This window comes from Vulpes vulpes, chromosome 1, assembly GCF_048418805.1.
Source record: "Vulpes vulpes isolate BD-2025 chromosome 1, VulVul3, whole genome shotgun sequence".
In the NCBI taxonomy this organism is placed as follows: domain Eukaryota; kingdom Metazoa; phylum Chordata; class Mammalia; order Carnivora; family Canidae; genus Vulpes; species Vulpes vulpes.
This window is the reverse complement of record NC_132780.1, coordinates 38,467,993-38,495,241: the sequence shown is the minus strand read 5'-3', so window position 1 is coordinate 38,495,241 and position 27,249 is coordinate 38,467,993. Positions and strand designations below refer to the sequence as shown.

The 27,249-nt window shown below is 41.0% G+C and overlaps 3 protein-coding genes and 1 non-coding gene across 8 annotated transcripts in view; 2 read left to right on the top strand and 2 right to left on the bottom strand.

Annotated features, from left to right (window-relative positions):
• The window catches only part of OSTF1 (osteoclast stimulating factor 1), a 54,831-nt gene extending 54,051 nt beyond the window's left edge, over positions 1-780 (bottom strand). Inside the window, exon 1 of the mRNA XM_026001539.2 lies at positions 111-780. Within this exon, the coding sequence (XP_025857324.2) occupies positions 111-780 (670 nt within the window). The remainder of the gene's footprint in view (positions 1-110) is intronic.
• On the top strand, positions 683-27,249 carry NMRK1 (nicotinamide riboside kinase 1). 5 transcript variants are annotated; one of them, XM_072762641.1, is made up of 10 exons: positions 683-820; positions 4,143-4,206; positions 10,380-10,470; positions 10,754-10,802; positions 11,155-11,253; positions 16,378-16,510; positions 16,588-16,659; positions 17,541-17,647; positions 19,575-19,658; positions 23,626-27,249. In XM_072762641.1, exons 2-10 carry the CDS (start codon positions 4,178-4,180, stop codon positions 23,643-23,645), a joined length of 684 nt encoding a protein of 227 aa, XP_072618742.1. In that variant the 5' UTR covers positions 683-820; positions 4,143-4,177; the 3' UTR covers positions 23,646-27,249. The 5 variants fall into 5 exon arrangements, with proteins under 5 accessions (XP_072618742.1, XP_072618745.1, XP_025857326.1 ...); XM_026001541.2 differs by lacking the exon at positions 683-820 and adding an exon at positions 871-1,007; XM_026001540.2 differs by lacking the exon at positions 683-820 and adding an exon at positions 1,015-1,339.
• On the bottom strand, positions 7,336-8,225 carry LOC112922099 (TIMELESS-interacting protein-like). Its single transcript, XM_072762639.1, has one exon. The coding sequence runs from the start codon at positions 8,211-8,213 to the stop codon at positions 7,353-7,355; it is 861 nt and encodes a 286-aa protein (XP_072618740.1). The 5' UTR covers positions 8,214-8,225; the 3' UTR covers positions 7,336-7,352.
• Positions 22,257-22,370, top strand: LOC112922164 (small nucleolar RNA SNORA12). Its single transcript, XR_003235400.2, has one exon. It is a non-coding gene; the product is annotated as a small nucleolar RNA SNORA12 (small nucleolar RNA).

Here is a 27,249-nt window from a genome sequence, read left to right as displayed (position 1 = left end):
CGTGCAGGCGGGAGGGCTCCCGAAAGCGCAGCTCCGGGCCGGGCAGGCGCGCGGTGTGCCCGGCCAAGCGGCGGAGGAAGCGCAGGGCGCCCGGCGGCGGGGACCCTTACCTGGTTTGACCGGTTTGGGCGGCGGCTTCGACATCGCGCTTCCCCGGGCGGCTGAGCGTCCTCGCCGCGCACGCAAAGCCAACCGAGCGCCCCGCCGCCGGCACTCCCGGGGCCCCAAGGCTCCTTCGCGTCCCGCTCGCAGCCGCGCGCCTGCAGGGACCTGCGCCCACCGCCGGCCGTCGGACGAGCGCACGCAGGCACAGCCGCCCCGCCCCGCCCCGCCCCAGCCGCCCGAGCCGCCCGAGCCGCCCGAGCCTCCCGAGCGCGCGGCCCGCCGACGAGGAAGTGGCCGCCGACTCGCCGAGCGCTCATTGGCTCCCGGGCTGGCAGCTGCGGCGCGGCGGGAGCGCGGGCGGCGCGCACGGCGGCGGGAGCGCGCCGGGGCCGAGGGACGGCGCCGCGGGCTCGCGCAGGCGCAGGCCCGGCCGCGCGCGCGCTCCCGACCAGGCCCGGGGCGCGCGCGGGGGAGCGAGGTGCGCCGCGGTCGCCGGAGTCCCGCCCCGCCCCGCCCCGCCCCGCGGGCGCCGCAGCCCGTACCGCGTCCGGCCCGGGGTGCGACGGATCGCCTGGGTTGGCCGCCCGGGCCGCGGCAGGGGCGCGCAGGGAGGGGCGGTGGGCCTCGAGGCGAGCCGGCCTCGCGGGTCGCGGGGGGTCGCGGCGGGTCGGCCATCTTCAGCCGCTCGGCCTGGGAGGGCCCGGCCCCGCGCCCGGTGAGTACCTGCGCGACCCTGCCGCCGAGGCCCGCCGCCGCAGCCTGCTCGCGCCCTGCACGCCGCGCGGGGCCCTGCCGCCCGGACCGGCGGACCGAGGGCCTGCCGGGGACCGTGTGTGCGGCGGCTGCCTTCACGCCGTGTCCTGAGCCCTTCCGTGACAGACCGCCTCCGGGACGTGACACAGGTTGTGGAGACGAGGCACCAGGCTCGGGGGGCCAAGTCTTGGTGCCTAAGGGAGGTCGCAAACCTCTATCCCCACCCCGCTTGCCACCTGCTAACTGGGGACGGTTTTTATACCAGTTTAAATGGCGGAAAAGAAATCCAAAGATTTGGGGGCGCTTGGAAACTATTAAGAAATTTCGAATTTCGGCGTCCACGGAGTTTTGCTACAACGAAGCCACGCTCGTTTGCTTATGTAACTAACGCCTGTGGCCGCTTTCTCTGCAGCGACAGCAGAGCTGAGCGGCTGCCCTCAAAGCCTAATAAAATCATGGACTTACCTGGCATTTCTCTGAGGTAGGCCGACCCCTGGCCTAGCCCATGGACTCTCCAAGGGGAGGCAAGGGCCGGAGCAAACGAGAAACGCGGCGTGCATTCAGTTTCAAGTAGCACGGTGTTAGAAACCAATTGTATGTTTGGGGGAAGAAAAAAAGTGACGAGAAAAAAAACTTTACCTGAGGGTCTATCTAAAATGAAGCTTGAAAGTTTTCGCCCCCGGGGGTGGGGGGGGGGGTTAGGGAAAGAGGAAAGTGATTCCACGGGAAGGGGTGAAGGGGGCATGGGTTGAGTATTCAGAAATTGTTACCGTGGGAGATTTCTGTTTACTAAAAGGGAGCAGAATTTAAACAATGGTAGGAAAAGACTTCCCTGTTGTGGGGAGAGGAGATAATCAAAATATCTGTGGAATAAAGCAAGTGAGTGAGAAGTCCTGAAACACTTCACTGGCTTAAAAATACCAGACTGCCCTTGAGATGCATGGAAAAGCACAATCCGCATGTTGTCGTCCCCTTTGTATTGGAGAGCTGGTGCCTTCCTAATAATTTGATTTCTGTACATGCCACCTCTTGACCATTTTGCAGTTTAGGATCCAAGATGCACATGTTTAGTAGTGGAATACACATAATAAGCACATACAAGTGATGGAAAAAGGACTCAACAACATAGGGTAAAAAAAAATAAATTTAAATACTCATTTTGGGTTTGCTCTTGGCTATTTTAGCTTGTTCTCCACCTCGTTTGCAAATGACTCTACTGTTGAAGAAAGCTTTGCACTTGTTGGGAGAATAAAGTACATAAATATCCCATGAGATTGGAGGTAGTATATTTTCCTAGTAACCAGATGCCCCTGATTGAGGAGACTGAAATTTGCAAATGGTTGTCTCTCCAGAGACATCCAGTGATTTAGTTTGTAGTTGAAGCTTGCAACGCCCACGGAATCTGCTGCATGTATCTGGAGTCTGGAAACTCTTGACTGCAAGTTTTTAAGTGTGATTTTAAAATAGTTCTTAAGGAAGGCAACAGGCAGTGTAATAACACCAAGTGGTGTGGAGGTAGACAATCCCATTCCTGAATTTGCAGTTCACCTGGTGCTGCCCTGTGCATTCAATGAGGTTTTTGAAATTAATGGCATCTAGGATTCCTCCGCCCACCCTCACCCCAGCACCTGTCTTGATTCTGCTTCTCCCAGTTCCTCACCCCTCCCACCACATTGTCACGTTGTTAAATGCTAATAGACTGTGCCCAACATTGACACAAACACTGCCTTGGGTCATAGCTGTATTAGCCAACTAATAGAGAATTAAGGGTTCCTGTTTTGGTAAAAACTTGCATTTGACTGTGGGAATCCCCTCCTGAATGCAAGCAATTTTGTAAGTAGGTTCTTGACTCTCCCTCACCCTTTGTTTCTGAATTGCTAGTTTCCACCCAAATAACCCCCCTCAAGCATCTTGCCAGTGCCACAATCACACTCGTTATTTGCCTGCTATGTAATTGATCCAGTATCCTCAGGTGTATGCACAGATGTGGCCTGAAGCAGGGGGACCAGTTGTCCTTTCCTTTCAGTGTGCTCAGTCATTAATAATACATCAATAAAAATGCCATCCATTATACATGAGAGCCTCACAATAAAGCTAGCACACGTGCAGCATCCTTTCTTTGCTCTTGGTAATAAAGTACTTTTTAACAGGTTGGAAAGAAGAAAGCAATGGACTTGCTAGGACATAGGTCAGGGCCAGATAGGAACTGGGAGGGCTGCTGGGGGTTCTCCAGCTCAGGGACCACTCACCCCAGTGGCCCAGTTTAGATCCCTGATCATCCAACCAGAGAAGTCCGGGGATAAAGAACAGCATTAGTCCAGGCAACCCTCAGGAACCACTATTCTGAGGTCCCCTCCAGCTGAGGCTCATCTTTCCCATAAAGAGGTAGAAATGGTTCATTAGACTATCCGCAGGACTGCTTTATGGAACCTTAGGGGGCCCTGTGTGAAACTGCCTTCTACTCCCCACCCCCCAGATATGAGGTCAACAGATAATGGCCTGGTGGCTAAAATATGGCTCTGGGCCTGAAAGTTTGCCAGCAGTTTTCTGTTTGAGAACACGAACTTTGAAATCCAGTAAAAGAAATATTATCCCAATCAGAAAGGAATTCCATTCTTCTCATTGGTAGACATTTATTAGAACAACAAAATTGTAATCAATTATTTTGTTTTGACTTTCGTTAAAAACGTTGTAGAAATCTGTTTTCTCTCTTGTAACATTACATAAGTACCTACGTAATAAGCTTGAGTTTGCCTCTGGGCTCACAAAACCTCAAATATTTACTACCTGGCCCTTTTCTGAAGAAATCTGTCTACCCTGGCCTTGGACTTAGGTTTTTGAGTAAGGAAATAACACCCTTAAAGGGAATTAACTTCCTTTTGCCTCTGACCAGCAGTGATGTTTTTCCCTCATTTCTGAAGAGGGGAGAGGCAAGCTCTGTGGGTTCCTGGTATTGGGGAAATAACATAGGTCATCTCCAGGGAACTGAATCTTGAAACTCTGAGTTTCAGAGTTATGAGACTCTGTAATGTGTGTTCTCTGAGACTTTGGCCTGTTGAGCACACACCAGCTGTTGCATTTAGCATAGAGTCACTCTAGCAGAGAGAAGCTGGTACCTTGTGAAGCTCTTCTACTGAGTGTGGCTAATCCAGGGGCACGGTCACCCAGAGATCATGGTCATCTTTCCCCCTCAGCTGGCTCTCTTAATTTCAGACTCTTTCTTTTACTTATTTAGACATCCCAGTGATAAGCATTTGATTTGTTGTTTGTTTGTTTAATTTTAGGAAATTTCAGGAAGACTTGATTTTCAAAGCTAATTATGAAAACATTTGTCATTGGAATCAGTGGGTAAGTAATTTTGCGACTAACAACTGGTGGAGGTACTCAGGATGTCCAAAGGGTGTTTTCATGTGGATGTGGTAGGGGATGGAGGAGTCAGGATTCCTGAGTCCCAAAGAAGAGAGCAGGTCCCTGGCAAATATAAAACAGTGGCATGCTGGCTACAGAAATGGCAACAGGAGATGGGAGAGTCTCCTAGACTCCTAGAGAAAGAGGACCATCAGGAAGCAAAATCTGCCTGCTTTCCCATTTCTTTGCTGGAGTTGACACTAGACACCTTCTATCCTTATCCGTTTAAAAAAAAAAAAAGATTTTATTTATTTATTCACGAGAGACACAGAGAGAGACAGAGACACAGGCAGAGGAAGAAGCAGGTTCCCTGCGGAGAGCTCGATGTGGGATTCAATCCCAGGACCCTGGGATCACGCCCTGAGCCGAAGGCAGACAATCAACTACTGAGCCACCCAGGTGTCCCTATCCTTATTATCCTTATGAACCTGTTGCCCTGGCATGGTTATTAGTTGTGTTTGTCCCCCCATCAAAAGCATCCTCAATTATATGGTCACCCTACCTGTAGTACCAGAGGTATACATGCAAATAAGACACCAACGCCAGCTCCAAAAGACGCTGTCTACTTTGCTACTGTGTTATGTTCAGCTTTCTTCTGAGTAATGTGTGAATACACACATTATGTGCAGTCCAATTCATAAGATATTTGAGACTTAAAATTAAAAGTCTGGAATTTGGGGGGGATCATTGTATTATGTTACTATAGTAAGTAATCAGAGGTAAAGGGGATGAACCCGGTGTCAGAGCTCTGCCTCATCATGCTCCCATCGAACCAGAATCAAAGTTTTGTTTTTCTCCGCATTGCTTCTCTTGGCTATGCCTCCCCTTCTGCACTCAGTGCCACCCTCCTAAATCAGGCCCTCGTTCCTTGATTGCCTCCCTCTCTTAACCTTTCCTACATATCTCTCCACCAGTTGAATCTTGCAGAAATTTTTAGTTATCCTCTTACCTGGTGAACGATATGCAGTGGTTACCAGTTACCTGGAACAGAATCTGAATATCCTGGTGTATGAAGACTATCCATAAATACTAAAAGAAATGTATCAGCTTCAGGGGCAGATAGGCTGCAGGAAAGGTTTGATACAGGAACTCACCGAAGACTCCATTTCTTTCTATCTCTTCTTTGTGTCTTCATCCATTGGGATTCATCCTAGAGTTGACTCCACTTTTTGGGCTTGAGGGGATACCACTGGGTGCTGGGAATTTATATTTCTTAGCCTGCTACTAGGGTAAAAAAAAAAAATGCCTCTCTTCCTCCAGATCATGAGTTTCTCTTTGACCAGACTAGCTGTACCACATACACACAGTCACTGTGGCAAAATGGGTGGTCCTGCCCCGATTAGCTTAGGCTAGCAGGGCCCTGCTCTATGGTTGACAGTCGGGTCAGTCCAAACCACACCCCAGAAACAGGGGTAGAACCTGGGGAGGCAGCTGCCAGTTCTACTCTGGCATCCAAAACAACTTTAATTCTGCGTATGTAGGAATAAAATCCCCTCTTCTCAATGTTCCAGATGTACAAACCTGCCTCATGCTTCCTTGCCACGTGTATTAGGTGCTAAGAAAGCCTCTTCTTCACTGTCTCTTCCTTGGAGAGTGCCAGGATTTCATTTTAATGCTGCTTCTGTGCATTTAAAGCACCTGCTGGACTCAGCTGCAGTGACCTTTGTTCCTGCCTTTCTTCCTTCTTCCAGACTCAGTGTTGTATCCTCCTTGTATACTTAACCACTTGCTCTGCTATGAAGTCATCATTTGGTTAAGACATCAAGGAATAGCAGGGGTTCCAAAGGAGTCAAGGGTCATTCAGGATCCTCCTGAAAATTTAGTGCCAGTGTGAAGATGTTCATTTTTCTGGGCGAGGGACAGATAGTCTTCAACAGATTCTCACAGAATTCTGTGATGTTAAAAAATATTAAGGGTTTTGGGGGAAAAAAGGATCCATGGGCTTTAGAGTTAGACTTTGTATCCCTTCCTCATGACTTGCTAGTTGTACCTTGGGCAAGTTTTATGAGTATATAGTCTTTCAGTCCTTAGTTTCCTCAACTGTAAAATAGTAATATGAATATCTGCCTGCTGCAGAAAGGATTTTCCTCTTAAGTACCTATAAACAGCCTTTTTAACTTCTGCTTAGCCCACTGTCATATTCCAAATACACTCCCCCTCCTGTCTCTTGGACAAAAAACAAATGGACCAGGACTTGTGCATTTATTTGGCTGTTGTGAACAAAGAAGGAAGTGTCCCCAAACAGTTATTCATTTTCCTTCCCCCTACCCTAAGATAAAGCATGTACCTGTCTGGGGACTCTTGCCCTGAGGTGGGAGGGCACGTGACGGTGGTCAGGAATTTGGTGGTGCGTGGTGGTTCTGAGCATGCTGAAAGAGAAGAGTTAGTCTTAAGGGTGTCACCTGACCAGGATTCCTAGTATGGATCGTAGGCATGAACTTGTGCAATTCTGACTTGCTAAATTCTTTTAAATTCTTGTTAAATCCCCCCTCCCATCTCTCTGACCTATACTGTCTGGTCTGTCTCCTCCAAGTCTTCAAAACTGGAGTGCTTGCTTCTCACTGTCTCCAGTTAAGTCAGTGTTGGTTTGACTGTGTATCATTTGAAAGAGTAAGTCTCGAAAATGACACATTTTCTGGCCAGGTTGCTTATACTATAATAAAGTTAGCCCTGTTTACTGTCTCTCTCTTTTTTTTTTTAGTTTATAAGATTTTTATTTCTTAAAAATGGACATTAACATTCAATATATATTTATATCTTAAAATCCCCAATTTAGTGAAAACAAGACATTCAATGGCACACTAGCAGCAGAAGGTGCTTCTTAACTACTTATCATTTTTACAAAGTTAAATCTATATAAAAACGAACACTAAAGAGAATAAATAGGCTCAACTAAAGTTAGTAAGAAACAAGTATAAATATAAATACCAGATTTTAAACAGGAATCTGTGTTTTCACTCCAAGTAAAGAAAATACATGCTAATCTAAAACTTAGAGGGCAGCAAGCTAATAGATTTTCTCTTAGTTGAACCCTTTCCAATCTTAGTAACATTTCTGGATAAACCATAAAGTTACTATTGGACATTTTAAAAGGATTGGTCCAGTGGTGTGTGCTCTATTTTTAATTCCTCCTCTTCATTTACAGTATTAGCATCAGCAGCATTATGTGGATTGTCTAGAATGTCTTTGTGAAATCCGTCTGATGACTCTTCTTGATCCTCATCCTCTTCGATGGTTGGTGCCCTGGGTGTGTTTATTAATAAGTCATTTCCAAGGGACTGACTATTACTCAGTAGTTTTGCCTGCCTTCTTTCCAAGGCCAGTTGTTTATTTCTCTCTATTCTCTGTTGTTGTTCTTCTGTTAGGCTTCTACTTGGCTCAGAAACAAAGTTCACACTTTCCACTGAGTTTGTCAAAAAGGGATCTAATTCGGTAGCAGTTATATCATAGCCATGATTTTCTCCTGCTTCACCATCATTGCTAATAAAATCTTCATGTATAATAGGTAGGTCAAGTCGAATTCGTTTTAAACAGGTCTGAACTTCCTTTTTACTTCCCAGGTATTCAACTCTGTCAATGAAATCCTCGAATTGCAGTTTAGGGAATAGCCTATGTGCCCAATGCTCCATGTGTCTGATTAGCGTTTTCAAGTCTTCAGCCTCATGACCTTTACCTTTGAATTTTGCATTATCAAACACATGCCTTAATGCTGGAAGCCCTCTCTCTGAAACTAATCTCTGAGCATCCAGCTTAGATATGTTCCGTTTAACTGTTCTCTTTGGAGGTACAGGAACAGGTGCTCCTCTCCCTGACTCTTCATCAGGTTCAGCTCCTTCTCCATCTCCTCTCTGTGGAGAGGCTGGAGGTGGAAAAGGAGGAAAAGTTTCATCTTCTATATGCTCATAATCTGGTAAGTCAATCAAGCCATTCTCCTCTGGCTCTAGCATCTCCTCCTCCCGGGTACCGCCGCGGCCACAGCGTGGGGCCAGGCGCGGCAGCTAAACCGCGTTGATCACGAGATTCTGGAGGTTCCCACGCGAGAAGGGGCCTGTGCCTACTGTCTCTTTTAAGCCAAAATTCAGTATCTGAACTATAGAAACTCAGTGTGAATTATAGACATTTTTGTTAAAGGGGAGAAATTTTATACCAGTATTTCTCCAAGGCAAAGGGTAACACCCACCCACTTTCCTGTTCTTTCCTTTTCTTTTTTTCTTTTCTTTTCTCTTCTTTCTTTCTTTCTTTCTTTCTTTCTTTCTTTCTTTCTAAGATTTATTTAGTTAGTTATTTGAGAGAGAGTACAAGCAGGGGGGAGGGGTAAAGGAAAAGGAGGAGGAAGCAGACTCCCCACTGAGCCAACTTGGGGCTTGATCCCAGGACCCTGGGAACAGGACCTGAGCCAAAATCAGCATCAGATGCTGAAGAGAATGAGCCACCCAAGCACATCTCCTGTCTTTTCCAAGATAACTATGCCCATATCCTACCCAATTGTGTATTCTAAGGCAAAAAAAAAAAAAAAAAAAACTTTTGAATCAAGTTCCTTGTACTTTGTAGGTATAAGGTATTTAGGTAATAATTGAATTATAGTCAGTAAACAATTTTGATGAATGAATATTAGCTCTTGTCTAGATTGTAAATACATTGCAATGTATCTCACCTAGGATTAAGCACAGGTTCTTGCAAATAAATATGCAGTTAAGAGTTTTTTGTGCCATGAAAATTCGGTTTTAAATACACAAAATAGGGGACACCCAGGTGGTTCAGTGGTTGAGCGTCTGCCTTTGGCTCAGGTTATAATCCCAGGGTCCTGGAATTGAGTCATGCATCAGGCTCTGCGTGGGGAGCCTGCTTCTCCCTCTGCCTACATCTCTGCCTCTCTCTGTTTGTCTCAAATAAATAAGTAACATCTTTTTTTTTTTAATGCACAAAACAATACAGGAGGGGCACCTGGGTGGCTCAGTGGTTGAGCATCTATCTGCCTTTGGCTCAGGTCGTGATCCTGGGGCCCTGGGATCGAGTCCCACATCGGGCTCCCTGCAAGGAGCCTGCTTCTCCCTCTGCCTGTGTCTCTGCCTCTCTCTCTGTATCTCATGAATAAATAAATAAAATCTTTAAAAAAATAAAAAATATAAAGGAAACCCATTATAATGAAATTTAGCTATAAAAATATTTTAAAAAACAAATCATCATTTTGTGATACACTTCTTTGTTAATTTATTAAATAACAGTGTCCAGTGGTGAGTCTAAATACTGCCATCAATTTGAAATAATAATGAGTATTGATCACGCTTCAAGATATCTGCCCCAACTGCACCATGATATGAAAATATCTCTGATTTCTATCGACAACAAATTTCACAGGTTCTGTTAATACTACTGACGTTTGTTATTTATATTTATAATTAAAGGAAAAGCTAAAATTCTGTTAGAATATAATAAAAGTATATAAAAATATATAAAAAATGCCATTTCTTTTCCCACTCAAGTTCACAAAGTCCACGAATCAGTTCACAAAACCCTTTGAGGCAGCAGCCCCAGGTTAATGAAAGCTCTGACTGAATGAGTGACTACAGAAGGCCCTCTCATGTGCTGTTGTGTGGTGCTAGACTCTGGCAAACTAGGTACACAGAGGAGTTAGCCAAGGTCCGCATTCTCCTCCACGTCACACAGTCCATCCACGAGGGACATGTAACTGACTCTATGTGATAAGCTTCACTGGACTTCGCATCAAGCCCCAAAGTGGACAGAGATTTAATGATAAAGGGGGCATCACAGCAGAGATGTGATTGAGTTATAAGTGGCTTGTCAGAAGCCAGTCCTCCACTTTTCTCCATGGTGCCCTGAAACAAAATCACAGTGGCCACATGCAATTTTATGTACTTGCACTAAAATGCGCTACTCAGGGCGCCTGGGTGGCTCAGGCAGTTAAGCATCTGCCTTTGGCTCAGGTCGTGGTCCTGGGTCCTGGGATCGAGTCCCCACATGGGGCAGGCTTCCTGTTCAGCAAGAGGGTGCTTCTCCCTCTCTCTCTCAAATAAATAAATAAAATCTTTTTTTTTAATGCATCTTTCTTCTTGGTATTTTCAATTTTTTTTTCTTTTTCTTTTTCTGTTCAGTGTGACAAATGGCGGGAAGACAACACTGGCTAAGAATTTGCAGAAACACCTCCCAAACTGCAGTGTCATATCTCAGGATGATTTCTTTAAGGTATTTATAAAGCTTCTTAGGTCATTCATTTAATACAACAAAGTTCTAGTAGCAAAGTTAATTAAATTACATCCAAAAAGCCTTTGCTAGGGGACAGAGGTTTTGGGGTGAAGGGTTGCAGTAATGCCACTTATCCACTAGATGGCATTACTTATTGGTGTGGCTCTGATTTTAATTATCCTCGTCTTCCAAAGGATTTAGTAAAAGTTTATCGCCTCTTCATTCTATAATTGTATTATTTCTGCCCTGCACAGTTTTGATGGGTTCTTGTTATTTTTTCCAGCCAGAGTCTGAGATAGCGAAAGATACAAATGGATTTCTGCAGTATGATGGTAAGTAGATGAGTGTGTGAAATATTCACTGCTGTCCATTTTTCTCTTTCAAACCCAAATACCTTCTCTATCTGTGAAGACAGTTTCAAAATGTGCTTAAGTACGTGTTAAATATCTATGAAGACAGTATCAAAGTGTGTTGCCCTTTACACATACTTTTGTAAAGTTTTCTCGTTTATGTCCAACTATTTAAACAAATGAAACCTATTCCCCAGGCTTTTACTTAAAACTGAAAACATTGGAACAATAGATTTTTCTACTAAAACTAGAATAAGGTAGGTTTGTTGGTACTCTGCTCATCCCTGCCTGGGGTACACATAACTAAGGATACTTCCCCGATGCCTCCCTGCAGTCTCGCCTGGAGCAAACTCTAAGCTCATCCAATGGGCTCACCTTCCCAGTGACCGCGGTGGACTAGACAGCTGTTTTCTTCTTTCCACTGCTCATAAAGGTTAGCGAATATTTTTTAGATGGATTCACTTCGCTCTCTTGCCCAATCTAGCCCTGCTTTGAAGCCAAAGGATTATAAAGTCCATCAGAAGACATTTATTTTCCTATAGAGAATACCATACTAATAAACTATACTTAATGGTCTTGTCAGCTTTTATCATGAACAAGATGACCACTGAGTATTTATGCAAACTGGCAACAGAAACAGCTATCTTAAAAAGCCATAAACTACATTCTTTATTTTTAACTTTGATGACATGAGAGGAAAAATGTTATGTAATCAGTTCTTACAGACACTTGATAGTTTTAAGAGAAGCAAAATCCTTGACTCACTGCCTGTTCTTGTGTCTTGAGCTGCAGCCAGGATATTTTTTACTTTTCTTCCCCTCTAATGATTAGCAAGGAAGGTAATTACAGAGTAAGAGTTAAACAAGGAAAGTCTGTTTTCAATGATTGCCAAAAAATTATTCCTAATTCAAATAAGTTCTTATAAACTGATAAGAAAAACAGAAATATTCCAATTGAAAGATGTCCAAGGATATAAATAAGCTATTCATGGAAGCAAAAGGTTATTTGATTAATAAATGTACAATAAAAAGTCAACCTCAGAAATAGTCAAAGAGTTGTAAATTACTTTTTTTCCCCACTCACCTCGTAAACAGATTTTTAAAGCAGTAATTATCTGATGGTTGCACAGTTATCTAATTACATAATGATGGCTCAATAAAACAAAAACTTTCATAGATGGGAATATTAATTGATGTAACCTTTCTGGAAGGTTGCTTGAGCATATGTCCCAAAGACCTTAAAGTATTCATGCCATGTGTCAAGTGTCCTACTTCCAGGAGCCTATCATAAAGAAAAATCTGAAATTTTTAAGTAAATGTACAAATTTAATGTAAATCAAGGTAATGTTAAAATCTTTATGATAATCACTAGAAGAATAGTTTAAAGATGTATAGCTATCAAGTTTATAAGTAAATGGAATCATTAAATTTTGTTGGTAAATACGAAATAAGTCAGAAGTAAAAAACAATTTAAAGAAATCAAAAGATGATTAAAATGTAGAAAATGAGAATAAGATGATAGATTTAAGCCAAATATAGCAGTAGCTACATTAAGTTAAATGAACTAAAATACTCCAAAGACAGTCAAACTATATTTTTAAAAATGAAAGAAAGAAAAGCCCAACTATAAGCTCCTTTTAAGAGACATATTTAGATACTAGGACAAAGAAAAGTAGACAAGGCTAGAAAAAGATATACCATGTGAACATATACTGAAAGAAATCTGGTATAACTACTAATATCAGACAAAGTAAACACAAAGAATATCACTAGAGACAGTATTACTAGAGATAAATAGAGATAAATGGGTCAATTCAACAAGAAGATAAGCAATCTAAAATTTGTATGTCCCCAATAACATAACCTCTAAATACAGTAAGCAAAAACTGACAAAACTACGTGAGTAAATATACAAATCTATAATTATTATGGGAGATTTTTTAACACAACTTCCTCAGTAACTAATAGAAAAAAGCAGATAAAATTATAAGGGTATAACTGATTTGAACAACGTAATCAACAAACAACCACTCTAACATATATGGAACATTTAGCCAGTCACAGCAGAATACACATTTTTGTTTTCTTAAAATAAAATTAAAAAAAAAAGAATTGCCTTTGCTACATCCCCTCACCCCCAAAAAAGAAAAAGAATACAGGGAACATTAACTAAAATAGAAGGCATATGCAAGGGCATAGAACAACAGTACGTTTCAGTAGAATGAAGTAATATAGAGATAAGCTCTAAGCACAGAGAATTGAATCAGAAATCAGTAACAAAAAAATAGAAAACTTTCAAGTGCTTGGAAATTAATCAATACCTTTTTTTTCTGGAAAAATTTAAGCTGCATACAAAAGTAGACAGAAGACTGTAATGAACTCTCATAAATTCATCATCTAGCTTTTAAAAACAATGAACTTGTGACCAATTTATATTTCATCTATGCCCTCACCCACTTTCTCCTTCTGTATCTTCTTGAAGTAAATTCCAGATGTCATCACATTTCACCTGAAGTAAAGCACTTCTATATATCCCTTGGGTTAAGGGAAAAAATCACCGTGAAATCAGAAGATACTTTTAACTGAACAATAATGAAAATATATTAAAACTAATGGTATTTGTGGTTTCAGCAAAGACGGATTGGCTACATTCCTTGTTCTTTCCACCTCTTATAATTGGAAACCTTGGATGGAACACAGCAAACAGAGGAAGACTCAAAGAGAGAACAGACTGGCTGGGGCCTTTGGGACTTGCGGAATGATTGGTTGTGATTCCTTGGATTTTCTTCTAACCTGTCATATATTCAGGAAGGGGTACTTGAGAGGTGTGCCATGGAATCATCAATAGGTACAGACAAAAGAGCCCCAAGAAACCTGTTCCCTGTAGTCAAAAGACCAGGAAAAGCGTGCCCTATTGGAATAGAAAGTCATTTTGATAATATACCCTACTGTAGCCAAACACAAAAAGAAAAACCATCCTCCCTTCATGTTTCAGCAGGGCCAAGCAGTGAGCAAGACTTTTGGACCTGTCTGGCACCAGCAAGGCAGGGGACCCCACAGAAGTCCTATCAATTGAACCAGACAGGGAACTGAATTTCTACACCCACCTAGCAGCAGCAGCAGCAGCAGGATGAGGCAATGTGAGGTAGTGCATCCCACTTTCCTCACCCAGAGAGCATCAGCTGCTGTCAGCAGGATGCATTTGATACCTGAACTTCTATCTTCACCAAGAGCAAGGAAGCCACACCAGCCCTCCATTTGCCTCCTTTTACCAAGACAACCTCCATTTCCATGTTGGTAAGATTCAGTAAGGAGATGACCATTTACCCCCACCTGGACCTGTATACTACACCTAACCAGGGTAACTGCCTATAAAAAAGGAGATTAAATGGGATCCAGAGCCTCACAACATGATACCCAAACTTTCTAGAATGAGACTGAAATTCACTTGGCATGTCAAGAACCAGGCAACTCTCAGCTTAAATGAGAAAAGACAATTAACAGACACCAATTCTGTGATAACACAGATATTGGAATTATCTGACAAGGATTTTAAAGCAGCATTCATAAAAAGATTCACCGAGTGATTGTTAACATTGTTAAATCTAGTAAAAAGTTAGAAAGCCTCAGTAAAGAAATAGAAGATGTAAAAAAAAAAAAAGAAATTTCTTAACTGACAATATACAGTAACTAAAATTTTAAAACTCATAAGATGGGCTCAACTGCAGAATAAATATGACAGAGGAAAGAATCTTTGGATTGGAGGACAGAACAATAGAAATTACTCTATCTAAACAACAGACCAAAAAGAGACTGAAAAGAAACTAGCAGAAATATCATTGCAGTCTCAGAAGGAAAGGAAAAAAGGTGTGGTGCTAAAAAAGAAGTAAATGTGTAAAACATCACAAACTTGGCATAAAACATAAACCTATAAAATCAGTAATCTGACTGATCCTCCATCAGATTAAGATTAAACAAAACCGACCAAGAAAAAAAGAGAAGGCACAAATTACAAATATCAAAAACAAAAAAAGGAAATACCACTACAGATCCTACAGACATTAAAGAGATAAGAGGATATTATGAACAGTCTGTGCAACTAAATTAGAAAGCTTAAATGAAATTGACAATTTCCTTGAAAAATGCAGCTTACTAAAACTAACACCAGAACAATGAGAAAATCCTAACAGTCCTCTGTCTAGCGAATAAGTTAATGCATAATTGTAAAACCTTCCACTAAAAAGCCTCTAAGTACAGATGGCTCAATTCAGTAGTTCTGGAGTATGGCTCAGAAACTGTTATTCTGGTAAATTCCCAGTGATACAAATGCTGCTGGTCTAGGTAGTACACTTTGAGAATCAGTGTTTTGGAATATTTTGCTGGAAATTGTAAACTCAAAAAGTATGCACATTTTAGAGTTTAAAAAGGACATATTTGGATCCTTTATAAAATTTCTTTTTTTAAAATTTTTATTTATTTATGATAGGCACACAGTGAGAGAGAGAGAGAGGCAGAGACACAGGCAGAGGGAGAAGCAGGCTCCATGCACCGGGAGCCTGATGTGGGATTCGATCCCGGGTCTCCAGGATCGCGCCCTGGGCCAAAGGCAGGCGCCAAACCACTGTGCCACCCAGGGATCCCCCCTTTATAAAATTTCTAATGGTTTTTCTCTTATTTACTTGTAAGAGCCCTTTATATATATATATTTTTTTAATTTTATTTATTTATGATAGGCACACAGTGAGAGAGAGAGAAGCAGAGACATAGGCAGAAGGAGAAGAAGCAGGCTCCATGCACCGGGAGCCCGACGTGGGATTCGATCCCGGGTCTCCAGGATCGCGCCCCGGGCCAAAGGCAGGCGCCAAACCGCTGCGCCACCCAGGGATCCCGAGCCCTTTATATTTTAAAGATACTAGCTCTTGGGGAGCCTGACTGACTCAGTTGGTTAAGTGTCTGTTTCAGCTCAGGTCATGATCTCATGGTCTTGGGATCAAGCCCCATGCTGGGCTCCGTGCTCAGGGCTGAGTCTGCTTCAGATTCTTTCTCCCTCTTTTTCTGCACCTCCCACTCATGCTCTCTTGCTCTCTTGCTCTCAAATAAATAAAATCTTAAAAGAAATGTATTTTAGTTCTTTGCTACATATATTGCAGATATTTTCCCCAGTATATCATTTATCTTTCACTAATTTATAGATATTTTGTCATCCAAATGTGTTAAACTTTGGTCTAGTTAGGAGGGAATAGACATTATAAGTAAAGCAATATTAGCTATGAATGTATGATTGCCAAAGCTGGACATGGGAGTTCATTGTACTCTACTCTCTACTTTTATATGTATTTGAAATTTTCCATATTAAAAATGTTTCAAACATACCAATTTGTCAGTAATAGAATTTAAATTTTTCTGAAATATTTGTTATTAGGTATTTTGAAAGGTAAATTAAATAGTGCTATTCTATATATTTATAGAGCCTATATATTTATAGAGCCTCATCATAAAAAGCCACATCATAAATCTTTTGTTGTATTGATTTCATATTTTTGTATATTTGTTTGAAGTGCTTGAAGCGCTTAATATGGATGAAATGATGTCCACCATTTCCTGCTGGATGGAAAACCCATCAACAGACTCTGGAAGCACCGAAGAAATTCCCATATTAATCATCGAAGGCTTCCTTCTCTTTAATTATAAGTAAGCATCCTCAACCTAATATTGATTCTGAATGAATGGGGTGAAAACTTGGTAAACTAAACAGGCTGTTATTGTAGGCCTCTAGACCCTCTATGGAACAGAAGCTATTTTCTGACGATTCCATATGAAGAATGTAAGAGGAGGAGGAGGTGAGTTTTGATATTGCCTTTGTGGATTATAATTAAAAAGACAAAATTTATGAGGATAGAAAGTACAGCATAGGGAATAGGATCAGTAGTATTTATAATAGCACTGTATGGTGACAGATGGTAGCTACACTCATGGTGAACATAGCATAACCTATAGAGAAGTCAAATCCCTATGTTATAAAATTGAAACTAACATTGTATGCCAACCATACTTAATTAAAAATAAAATTTTTTAAGTAAAATTTTTTTTAATTTCTTTAAGAAAAAGTTCTTTTTTCCCATTTTTTAAAAGACAAAATTTAGGAACAATGAGGAAAGAACATGATTGAGCAATATGTATATGTCATTTTTCAAACAAGAGAAGCCTGGTCTCTTCTACACAAAGAGAAAAATCTTTTTCTAGAAATGGTCATCCACGTGGGGTAATACAAATTGCTTTTCTAAGAAAAGGCCCTTCTACAGACCATTTGACTCATCTCTCCTATATCTCCAAATGCAGCAATCCCATGTTGATTGATTTTAAATTTGAGAGCCATTATTCTGTGACAGCCACAAAGAACACCCAATTAACTGAAAGCCTAATCCAATCTATCAGGTTCTCTGTCATTATTCACATTGATATTTGTCTCTTCTGTTCTCTCAGAAAGCACTGTAGTAGGAGGAGATAATTATGAATGATAGTGAATTACAAAAGTAGTTTTTTTGGATCAGAAAACTAAATCAGTTCTGCTGTCTTCTAATTAGTATTGAATCTAAAACGTATACTCTTAATTCTGTTTAGATTAAGTCTCAGTGATTTTTCCCATCACCCTGATCATTATTATTTTACTTTATCAATTTTATGTCTCTGTGCACATTAAGTTTCCTGTGTGTTTTCATAGTAAAAGGGTCTACAAGCCTCCAGATGCCTCAGGGTACTTTGATGGCCACGTGTGGCCCATGTATCTAAAGCACAGACAAGAAATGGAGAACATCACCCGGGACATTGGTAAGTGCCTTCTCTCCCTCCACAGAAGGCCCTTACTTGTCATTGCTCGAAGTCCATGAGAGAAAGGATTTTTAGGAGGCATCTTTTTCGTGAATTACATTATAAAGGAACTCTTTAAGCCAGAACACTCTGGGCTCTTCCATGATTGACTGTCCTGGTTTCTGTTTCTCTAAGGCTTTTGTCAAAGCCTGTCAACTTCTAGATGGTCATTCATGAAACAGATATTGAATTGAATGCCTTCTGTGTACAAGGTACTGCCCTATTGATATTAAGGAAAATAAGACAAACTCAGCCCCTACTCTTATGAGCCAACATTCTATCAGGGAAACAAATGTTAAAAATACTAGCTGCATGAGCATGTCCTTTCCAGCTATGCCAGATGCTGTGATACCAAGTTCCAGGGGACTAGCTGAGGCCCAGCAATCAGGGAGGGCTTCCTTGAGGAACCACTTAAACCACACTCTGAGGGGTTTAACAGGAAAGGGAGGTAGGTGGGGGGGACAAAAGATCATCCCAGACAGTACACGAAAAGGCCAGGGACAGGAAGGCAGGAATAGCACCTGAAAGGTTGGCGTATTTTCAGTAGAGAAAACCACGAGGGGGTGTGGGGGAGATGCTGGAGACATGAGGAAGATCTCAACTGTACAAAGTCATAGGCAAGTTAAGGACTTGGGTCATTATCTGAGGAGAATGGGAAGCCCTCTGCAGAGAGGTTTTATTTATGTATTTTATTTATTTATTCATGAGAGACACAGAAAGATTGGCAGAGACACAGGGAGAGGGAGGAGAAGCAGGCTCCATGCAAGGAGCCTGATATGGGACTCAATCCCGGGAATCCAGGATCATGCCCTGAGCCAAAGGCAGATGCTCAACCACTGAGCCACCCAGGCATCCCTACAAAGAGGTTTTAAACAAGGACATGGTAGATACCAAATTCTGGTGTTTTTTTTTTTTTTAATTTTATTTATTCATGAGAGACAGAAAGAGAGAGAGGCAGAGACACAGGCAGAGGGAGAAGCAGGCTCCATGCAGGGAACCCAATGTGGGATTCGATCCCGGGACTCCAGGATCATGCCCTGGGTCAAAGGCAGGTGCTAAACCGCCGAGCCACCCAGAGATCACCCCAAATTCTGATTTTACTCAGATTTCCCTGGCAATGTGAGAGGGATATGTATGTGCTCAATAGAATAGGGTGACAGAACAGATATGGAGGGTGCTCCTCTCTCCCTCTCCACCTAAATTGCCAATCTAGGGGCACCTGGCTGGCTCAGTAGGTGGAACATGCAACTCTTGATCTTGGGGTTGTGAATTCAAGCCCTGTGTTGGGTAGAGAGATTGCTTAAAAATGAAACCTTAAAAAAAAAAAAAAGGCCAATCTAACCATGACCCCACTTTGCTTAACCTGCAAAGAGAGTCCAGTGTTTTGGAATAAAGGCCAAACAGACCTCGAGTCCCCTGAAGACTAAGGCATAGACAGCTTTTCTGTCAAATCTCATCTCTCCAGGATACCTGCTCCCACATTCAAGTCCTCCCAAACTATGCATCTTTTTCTTAACATTCAAATTTCTCTCTCTCTCTCTTACCTCCAGTTTTCTGATTAAAGGTTTCATTTTTAAGCAGTCTTTTAAATCTTATAAGTGTTTAAGGTCTTGTGTTCTTGATTTAAACTTATTAGTATTCTTTTTTTTTTTTTTGAGGGGAGAAAGGGTAGAGCAAGCTCCATGCCCAGCACAGAATATGGCATGGGGCTTGATCTCACCATCCTGAAATGATGACCTGAGCCAAAATCAAGAGTCAGACATGTAACTGACTAAGGCACCCAGGTGCCCCTAAACCTATTAGTATTCTTAGGAGATGTCAGGTGCCAGAGTTAGAATCCTCTACCAATAGGCCCATTGGCCTTTGAACTGTTCTCCTTTCTCCTTAGTTTACCTAGATGGAACAAAATCCGAAGAGGAACTCTTTACACAAGTGTATGAAGATCTAATACAAGAACTAGCAAAGCAAAAGTGTAAGTATTGTGGATGGTGAAGGAACAGCCAGGAAAAGAGTTCATTACATACCCACGAATGGTTTACCAGAATGCTCATATAGGAGTGATTGTATGCATTCATTCATTGCTTTAAAGAATGGGTTTGGGGACTTGATTATTTTTTATGAGGGTTTTTTTATTTAAGGGTAAAAATATCCACCCATTGTTACATCCCTTAATGATGTTTACATTACATAGTTTAAGTTTTTTAGTAGATGGCTATTATTTCAGTGGGACTGAAATTATCCTTTGGGCAGAGTGAAGTTAAAAGGCTGGTGATCTCTAATATGTCTAGAGCACCTCTTCTCCTTTATTACTCTTAAAGATTTCCCATGAATTTATTTTCCCAAATCCCTCAAAAATAAACACGCGATATTAAAAAAATATTTATTGAATGTTTCTTTAAGGTTTTCATATTAGATGACACATTTTGCAAGTACCAGAAACCCTCCTTAATCTGACTTAAGCAGAAAGAAAGCACAGGGGGTAGCTATGGCTTCAGGCTCGCTCGGTTAAGGAGCTCAAATATAACCTTCAAGGCTCTGCCACAATTCCACGTTGTATTTGGGTTTCTTTGGAAGTCAGACTCTCTCCACTGACAGATATGTTGAGAGTTGGCAGCAGCATTCTCCTCCTTGCAAAATCCCCAGTAGAAAAAGACAGTTTATCCTTTCGCTAGATTTCCCATGAGTTGATAAATGTTGAAGCTCGGTATTGGGTTCCAAGGAGCTTTTATATGATTCTCACTAAAAGAATTTTAAACAGTTTTGTAAAAAGCAGTTTTGCATTTTAGCTCAGCTAGAAAGCCCCAGGGAAGATTTTGGTTGGTCCTGCTTGGATCTTATGGCTTGTGCTAACCTCACCACTTTGGCCAGGGAGGTGGCACACTCTGATTGGCTAGGGCTGACCCGTGTACTTGTCTTCTCTCCTGTTTAGCAAGGAGAAATTCCACAAAGGAAAAGCAGAGCAGGAAGTAGAAACCATAAGGAGGATGAAAAAGCAGGCTGGGGTCCAGCTGCTATAATATTCGAACTATTTGTACTCAAAGGGTTTTCATGGTTAACACATGCAAAATACAACCATCTTGTTCAGGAGGCAGTGGGAGTCACTCCTGCAGTGCAGAATAGGACGTGCTTTTAAGAAGCAACTACCCTAGTCCAGATGTCATCATCTCTTAACAAGAATTAGGTTTCTTTTGTTCTCAGTAAATTCCTATCTTATGAGGGGATTAAGCCCAACCAGCCCATTGATCCCACACACTCCTCATTTTGGGATCAGCCCTTCCTGTGGGCATGAACGCATTTGAAGAAACTTCAGGACCATTTTAAAGTTTCTCCTAAGTGGAACTTACAGTCCTTGGCAGATATGCCTGCCCATCCCTGCTGTCTGTTACTTTGATGAAAGGCAGGGAAGCTCAGGGCACCGACATGAAGGGCTGTAAAGAGTGTGGGGTGAAGGGAGGAAGGAGTTCAGCCTTCATAAATGATAGCAGCTGAGCCAGAGCCACTCTTCTGAGAGTTATTGGCTCCCTTTCTGGCCCTAACGAGATACTTGAGGGTGTTTTAGGAGCTGGACACCCGTACCTTTCCATCCTCTTGATAATGGCCAGTGCTTACGTCCATTTTTGTAGTGACTAAGTCATACTTTGGAGTTTGGCCTTGTGATCCATCTCCTGATAAAGATGAAAGGAGCCTTAATCAGTAGCTCAGGCAAACTGCATTTCATTCCATGCCAAATGCCAGCCTCTGCCATCTGTTCTGAGGCCCAAGAACAACAGGTATGTTTTGATGGACACTGAAAGCCCACAAGAAGGGGTGCCTGTGTGGCTCAGTCAGTTAAGTGTCTGACTCTTGATCTCAGCTAATGAAAGCCCACAAGAAAGTACATGTCCATGTGTGTGGCAACCCTCCTCTTTCCTTGCTTATGTCCTAGAGGCTAGTAAGGACCTTTAAAAGGACCTGTACCTTTTAAGTCTATCTTGCCTGTGTTCTAGATATCAGATAAAGTTGAGTAGAAAAAACAAAACAACAACAACAAAAAAAACAAATGTTAAGATGAGACAAAATCCAAAGCAGATCAGATTTTCTTACCTCTTAAGATCTATATTAGTTTTTTTTTCTAGTTGCATAAATAAGTGACGGTGTTATTTATAGTAACCTACCACCTTTCCCAGTTCTTGCAACCATGGTGCCCTGGCAAAGCTGCTTGGAGGGATCCTCGGTATGGCCTGGTTTAACCCACGGTCGGGGGCTGAGCTAGCAAAGGCCTTTCCGAGGTTCCAGCGGACTACAGTGCAGTCTCCTCATAACCTCTCATGAGCCTGCTGAACTAACCTTCCATTCTAAATACATAAAATCAGAATTGTGATAAAATAATAACAGTCAGATGGAGCAGAGTTTGAATTTAATTATTAATGAAACAAATGACCCAAGAGAGTAAGAACATAAAGTTATACATTTAATTTAATCCTTGTTTAAATTCAGTGTTTGAGGCAAAATTTAACCATAACCTATTCTCACAATGACAAGGCTGTCTAGCCACCAGAACATCCAAACTCCTTTTGAGAGAGTATATTTTCATAGTGGGGGTTTGCTCTCTGGCATACTTGTTAGATTTTCAAGGGAGCCTGACTCTGCCACATATACTAGATAGAAGCTGGCAAGACTTGACGGGAGATTGGCTCCCACATGTAGAAAGAATAAGGGGGAAAAATGTGTATTTCCATCTCATTATAAAAGCATATTAACTATGCAAAAAGTTTTAATATGAAAAAGAGAGAAAATAACCACTTGAATTCCCACCAATCAGCAATATTAACATCTTAATGTGTACACATCCAATATTTTTGCTGTTCACATAAGTCTTATATGGTTACATGGTTCATCACCATGCTCATTTCTGCTTTTACATTAGTATTTAATATTTAAAGGAACTTTATAGAGTTCCTTTATAGAACTTTATAGAGTTCCTATATATTATGAAACTGAGTCAAACTAAACAGCTCTTCCAGTTAAAGGAATCAGGGCTGAGTTCTGCTTTGCTTATTAAAAGTGAGTTTTAAGACTTGGCATTGACATCTCAGTGCAGAGGAAAGATGTCATATTTCTTGTTTCAAATCAAAGAAATAAGAAATTACAAAATAAAATTTAATTTTTCTTTTGGTATTTTTCTATATCAAATTTAAGATATAATGTTCAATTAAAAGTAATAGTATAATGACCTAATATATAATATAGTAGCCCAAATTATCATAGGATTAATGATCCTTTTCACAATTGTTGAGTTTTTAGTATTGCTACAAGTTTTTCACATTGGCAAATAACATACTGTAAAAATATCTGCACATATGACTTGTTTCCTTCTTCTGGAATTAAAGTTTTTCAGAAGTAGCACTTGCTTAGTCATAGAATATAATCATATTTGTATGTATATACTTCAGAAATTAAATACTACACCAAAAAAATTTGTTTCTCTGACATGAACTCTATACTAATAATGCAATAGGTTTATCATTGAGTTTCAAGCCAAAGTCACCAAGTTTTCAGCTAGGCTTCCTTGGTTTAAGAAAAAAGAGCAAAATTACTCATACTTTCTAAATCGAGCATAACACTCCTTGTAGTAGTTGTAATTCTACAACAACCAGCCAACCTCTGTGATATTCTTCTAATTTGCAAACTGTTTCATTCCTTGAAGCCAATAAGTATTATACCAATTGCAAATGAAATTAGATGTCTGGTATCTTAAGATGGGCTTAAATTTAGTTGAAGGATTAAAAGAATGAGACATGGTCTCTATTTGGTTCTCTATGGAAAAGCAGCATTTCTGGCTCCAGATTCCCTGTAATCTTAATATTCTATTAAGATTTACTGTTGTTACGTGTGAAGATTTAACAAAATGAGAATTGGAATTCTCTATTAATTTCTTTCTACTTGTATTTGTTTTCAAGGTTTGCAAGTAACAACATAAAGATGGAGTGCACTGAGTCCTTCCTCAGATGAATTAGGAAACTCCAAGGAGTATGTTTGAGGATCTTAACCAAGATACAATATGTACTTTGGTATGATAACAGTTGTTGGTTCCTTTGTTTGTGTTATCACACATGGTTTCCCTGACATGTGGAACAGTAAACAGTTATCCACACCACTGGACAGGAATTTACCTTAATGACTTGTTTTCCCTTCACGGAGTAAGAAATAGCATAGCTCACAAATGAGTCAATTTCTCTAGACCAATGATTGTCAAACTTTTCTGAATGGGACCCAGAGTACAAAATAATATTTACATCACAATCCAGTATATATGTAATCTATTGTGCTTGTCTATGTGTGTTTATGTAGGTATGTGTATGTATGTGATGTGTGTGTATATATACACACCCCTCATATATCACAAAGCATTTGCCTTAGATTCAATGCACACTGATATTTTTCTATTTTTAGATTTTCTATAATATTCATTACCATCCAATACCAATGCCTATTTCCTGCAAATAAAGCCTTTGGCAGGAGTAGCAGTCACTTACCAGAGTGTCTTTTTGTGTGTGTGTTTTGTACTCTTTCTTACATATATGTAAAACCAGTGGATCATTGTGTTACTTGTGTTGATACTTTGTTATAACAGGGAATATTTTCTCTGTGTTTTATTTTTCTGTCAAACCAATGGTCTAAAGTCACAGAAATCAGTTACAGTTACTTACATGATGTTCCTTTCACTGAAAAGAACAGACAGGAGATCTGAATTATATAATATTTTGAAGCCTCTTTCAATGCTGGAATTCAGATTATCTGCTGTACTGATCAACCTCTTGTTTTTTAACAGGTGGATTACTCCCAATCCTTTAAATCTTTACAAATATAAACATATTGTTACAATAACTTTAACGGGTCTTTACAGATTCGTTTTTTCAGCTCTCATTTTTTTCTGTATTTTTTTAAGATTTTATTTATTGATTTATTAATGAGAGGTAGAGACACATGCGAACGGAGAAGCAGGCTCCCCACAGGGAGCCTGATGGGGGACTCGATCCCAGGATCCCGGGGTCACGCCCTGAGCCAAAGGCAGATGCTCAATCACTGAGCCACCCAGGCGTCCCTTTTCTGTATTTTTAACTAGTTTGTACTCAATGATAATTAGGAAGTTTTTGATCACACACACTACACAGAAAGCAAAAAACAACAAAGCCCAAATGCCGGTTCTTCCACCTGATAGCTATTATGACTTGATTGAATTATGGGAAGTCTTTATTTCAAACTATTGAAAGCCTTTATTTCCTCTTTGTAAGATGATATGCAGATATGTGATATCTGACCGTAGCATAGAATAAGACTCAAGTTCATAATCTTTAGTATGGCCTCCAAGGCATTCCCTGAACCAGCTTCTCTGTGCCTGTCTGTTCTCATTGCCCATCACTCAGCTTTTTGCTGTTCAGTGCCGTGACCTCCTCTCCTCAGTTACCAGGACCCTTCCTGCCGCATTCCAGATGCTCAAAGTGAACTTCCACAACCCTTCCCTCCAACCAGCCTGCCCTTCCTGCCCCTCCTTCGTAGTGCCTTGAGGTCCTACTCAAGGAAGACTTCTCTCATCCTTCCCTCTGAGATGCTCTCAAGGCTCCCCTACTTGTCCTTCAAAGCACTATTGTAATTATACTATCACATGCAGAATCGCTCATTTTGTGGCAGTCTCTCCAGCTACATAGAAGCTCCATGAAGACAGGCCTTGCCACTGTGACTTATTTATACACACACCCCTGAGAATCAGCACATGTCTAGTATGTGATGAACACACAAAAAATATTGGGTACAAAGGTAAATTCCTATTACATCAAGAATGAATTCACAGGCAACCAATATATCATTTGAGGAGTAGTAACTTAAACTCACTGGTTGTTTTTGTTGTTGTTGTTGTTGTTGTTGTTGTTTTTTAAGTTCAAAGCAGGCAGTCCAGAGTTTGTACATAGAGTTGTCAGATTTAGGGAAAAAACAAAACAAAACACAATTAGAAGACACACAGTTAAATTTGAACTTCAGATACTCTGTAGTTACTTATAAATAACTTTAGCATAAATAAGTCTCAAATACTACATATGTAAGGCTGTTATTTTTCTGAAATTCAGATTTGTCCTGTATTTTATCTGGCACCTCTGCTTTTGCAGCAATTCAAAAATCATAAAAAGGAGACGCCTGAGTGGCTCAGTCTAACCTTTGGTTCAGGTTGTGATCCCAGGATCTTGGGATGGAACTCTGTGAGTCTGGCTCCCTGCTCAGTGGGGAGTCTGCTTCTCCCTCCATCCCCCTCCCCATTCATTCTCTCTCTCTCCCCCACCTTCCCCCCTCAAATAAATAAAATCTTTTAGAGATATCATTAAAAAGCCAGGATTTTCCATCCTTGACTTGTGGACTTATCACCAGGAGATCACAGGAAAGCATTTGAGATTCCTGACATAGCATAATCTATCAAGGCATAGGGAGACACAGATAGCCACATGCCTCCCAAAGTCACCCAATGGTGTCCCCAGCAACCTTCTTCAGATGTCTCTGGAGCCAGAACTGGCTCACATGGCCACTTCCCACTGCAAGGGAGGTGACACAGAGGATGTCATGACAGATTTGAACCAATTATGACTCATTGTCTGGGCATGTTGCCATGGGAACAAAATCAAGCCTCTTTTAAGGAGGAGGAAACAAGTGAGCAACCCAAAGTGCCTACCTCAAACTCTCCTCTGCCTACCTTATCTGGCCATGATTTTATCAAGCTTGGATTGCTCCAATTCCAAATTACTATTCTCAAAACAGGAATTTTTTTTAGAAGAGAAGTCTAGATATTTTTTAAACATCACTTCCAAGAATTTCTGAAATACTCTCTTTTCTGCCCCCACTGCCCAGCAGAGAGAGATGTCCCTGCTGATTGAAGATCATTACACTTGACTTTTCTCCCCATTTCAGCATGTGAAAATAGGTCATAGAAAGACTCTTTACCTTGAAAGGGAGACAAAAAAGCTTAACAGACATTAAAAATAGAAATAGTCAAAACATTTTGAGAGGAAAGAATTACCTTTTGCTTACTACTATCAGTGAGAAATAAATTGGAAATTTGAAATGAAGACTCCCAGTGCCTCATTTCTAGCTGTGCATTTTCACACTGCATCTCCTCTTACCCACACAGTTGATGGGACATTGTATCTATTTTAAAAGGCATATGCTCTTTATATATTGAAAGAAGCAAACCTGTTTTTGTTGTTGTTGTTTCATTTTGTGAGGCACAGAAAGTTTATTACCACAAGAAGCAAGTGCACTCATCCTACCTCACCAACAGAGTCACAGAAATGCAACTTCACATAATAAAGTACAACACAGACTTGGGGAGAATGGTCCCTTGGGCTATATTGGCTGTAATACTGAGGTAACCAATTGACCTTGTTCAGCGAAAATACCTCTAACACAATGAAAAAAAATCAACTAGTTATAACATCCAATTCATATATACAATTCAAATAAAAATGTATATTATTTGCTTCGATGTATAGCAAATTTAATACATTAGTGTTTACAAAATAAAAACTATTCTACTGAAA

Coding starts and splice junctions, on each gene's coding strand:
- LOC112922099 (XM_072762639.1), bottom strand. CDS start 8,213: ATGCTAGAGCCAGAGGAGAATGGCTTGATTGACTTACCAGATTATGAG.
- NMRK1 (XM_072762641.1), top strand. CDS start 4,178: ATGAAAACATTTGTCATTGGAATCAGTGG. Junction 4,207..10,379: donor TTTGTCATTGGAATCAGTGG/GTAAGTAATTTT, acceptor TTTTCTGTTCAG/TGTGACAAATGGCGGGAAGA. Junction 10,471..10,753: donor CTCAGGATGATTTCTTTAAG/GTATTTATAAAG, acceptor TATTTTTTCCAG/CCAGAGTCTGAGATAGCGAA.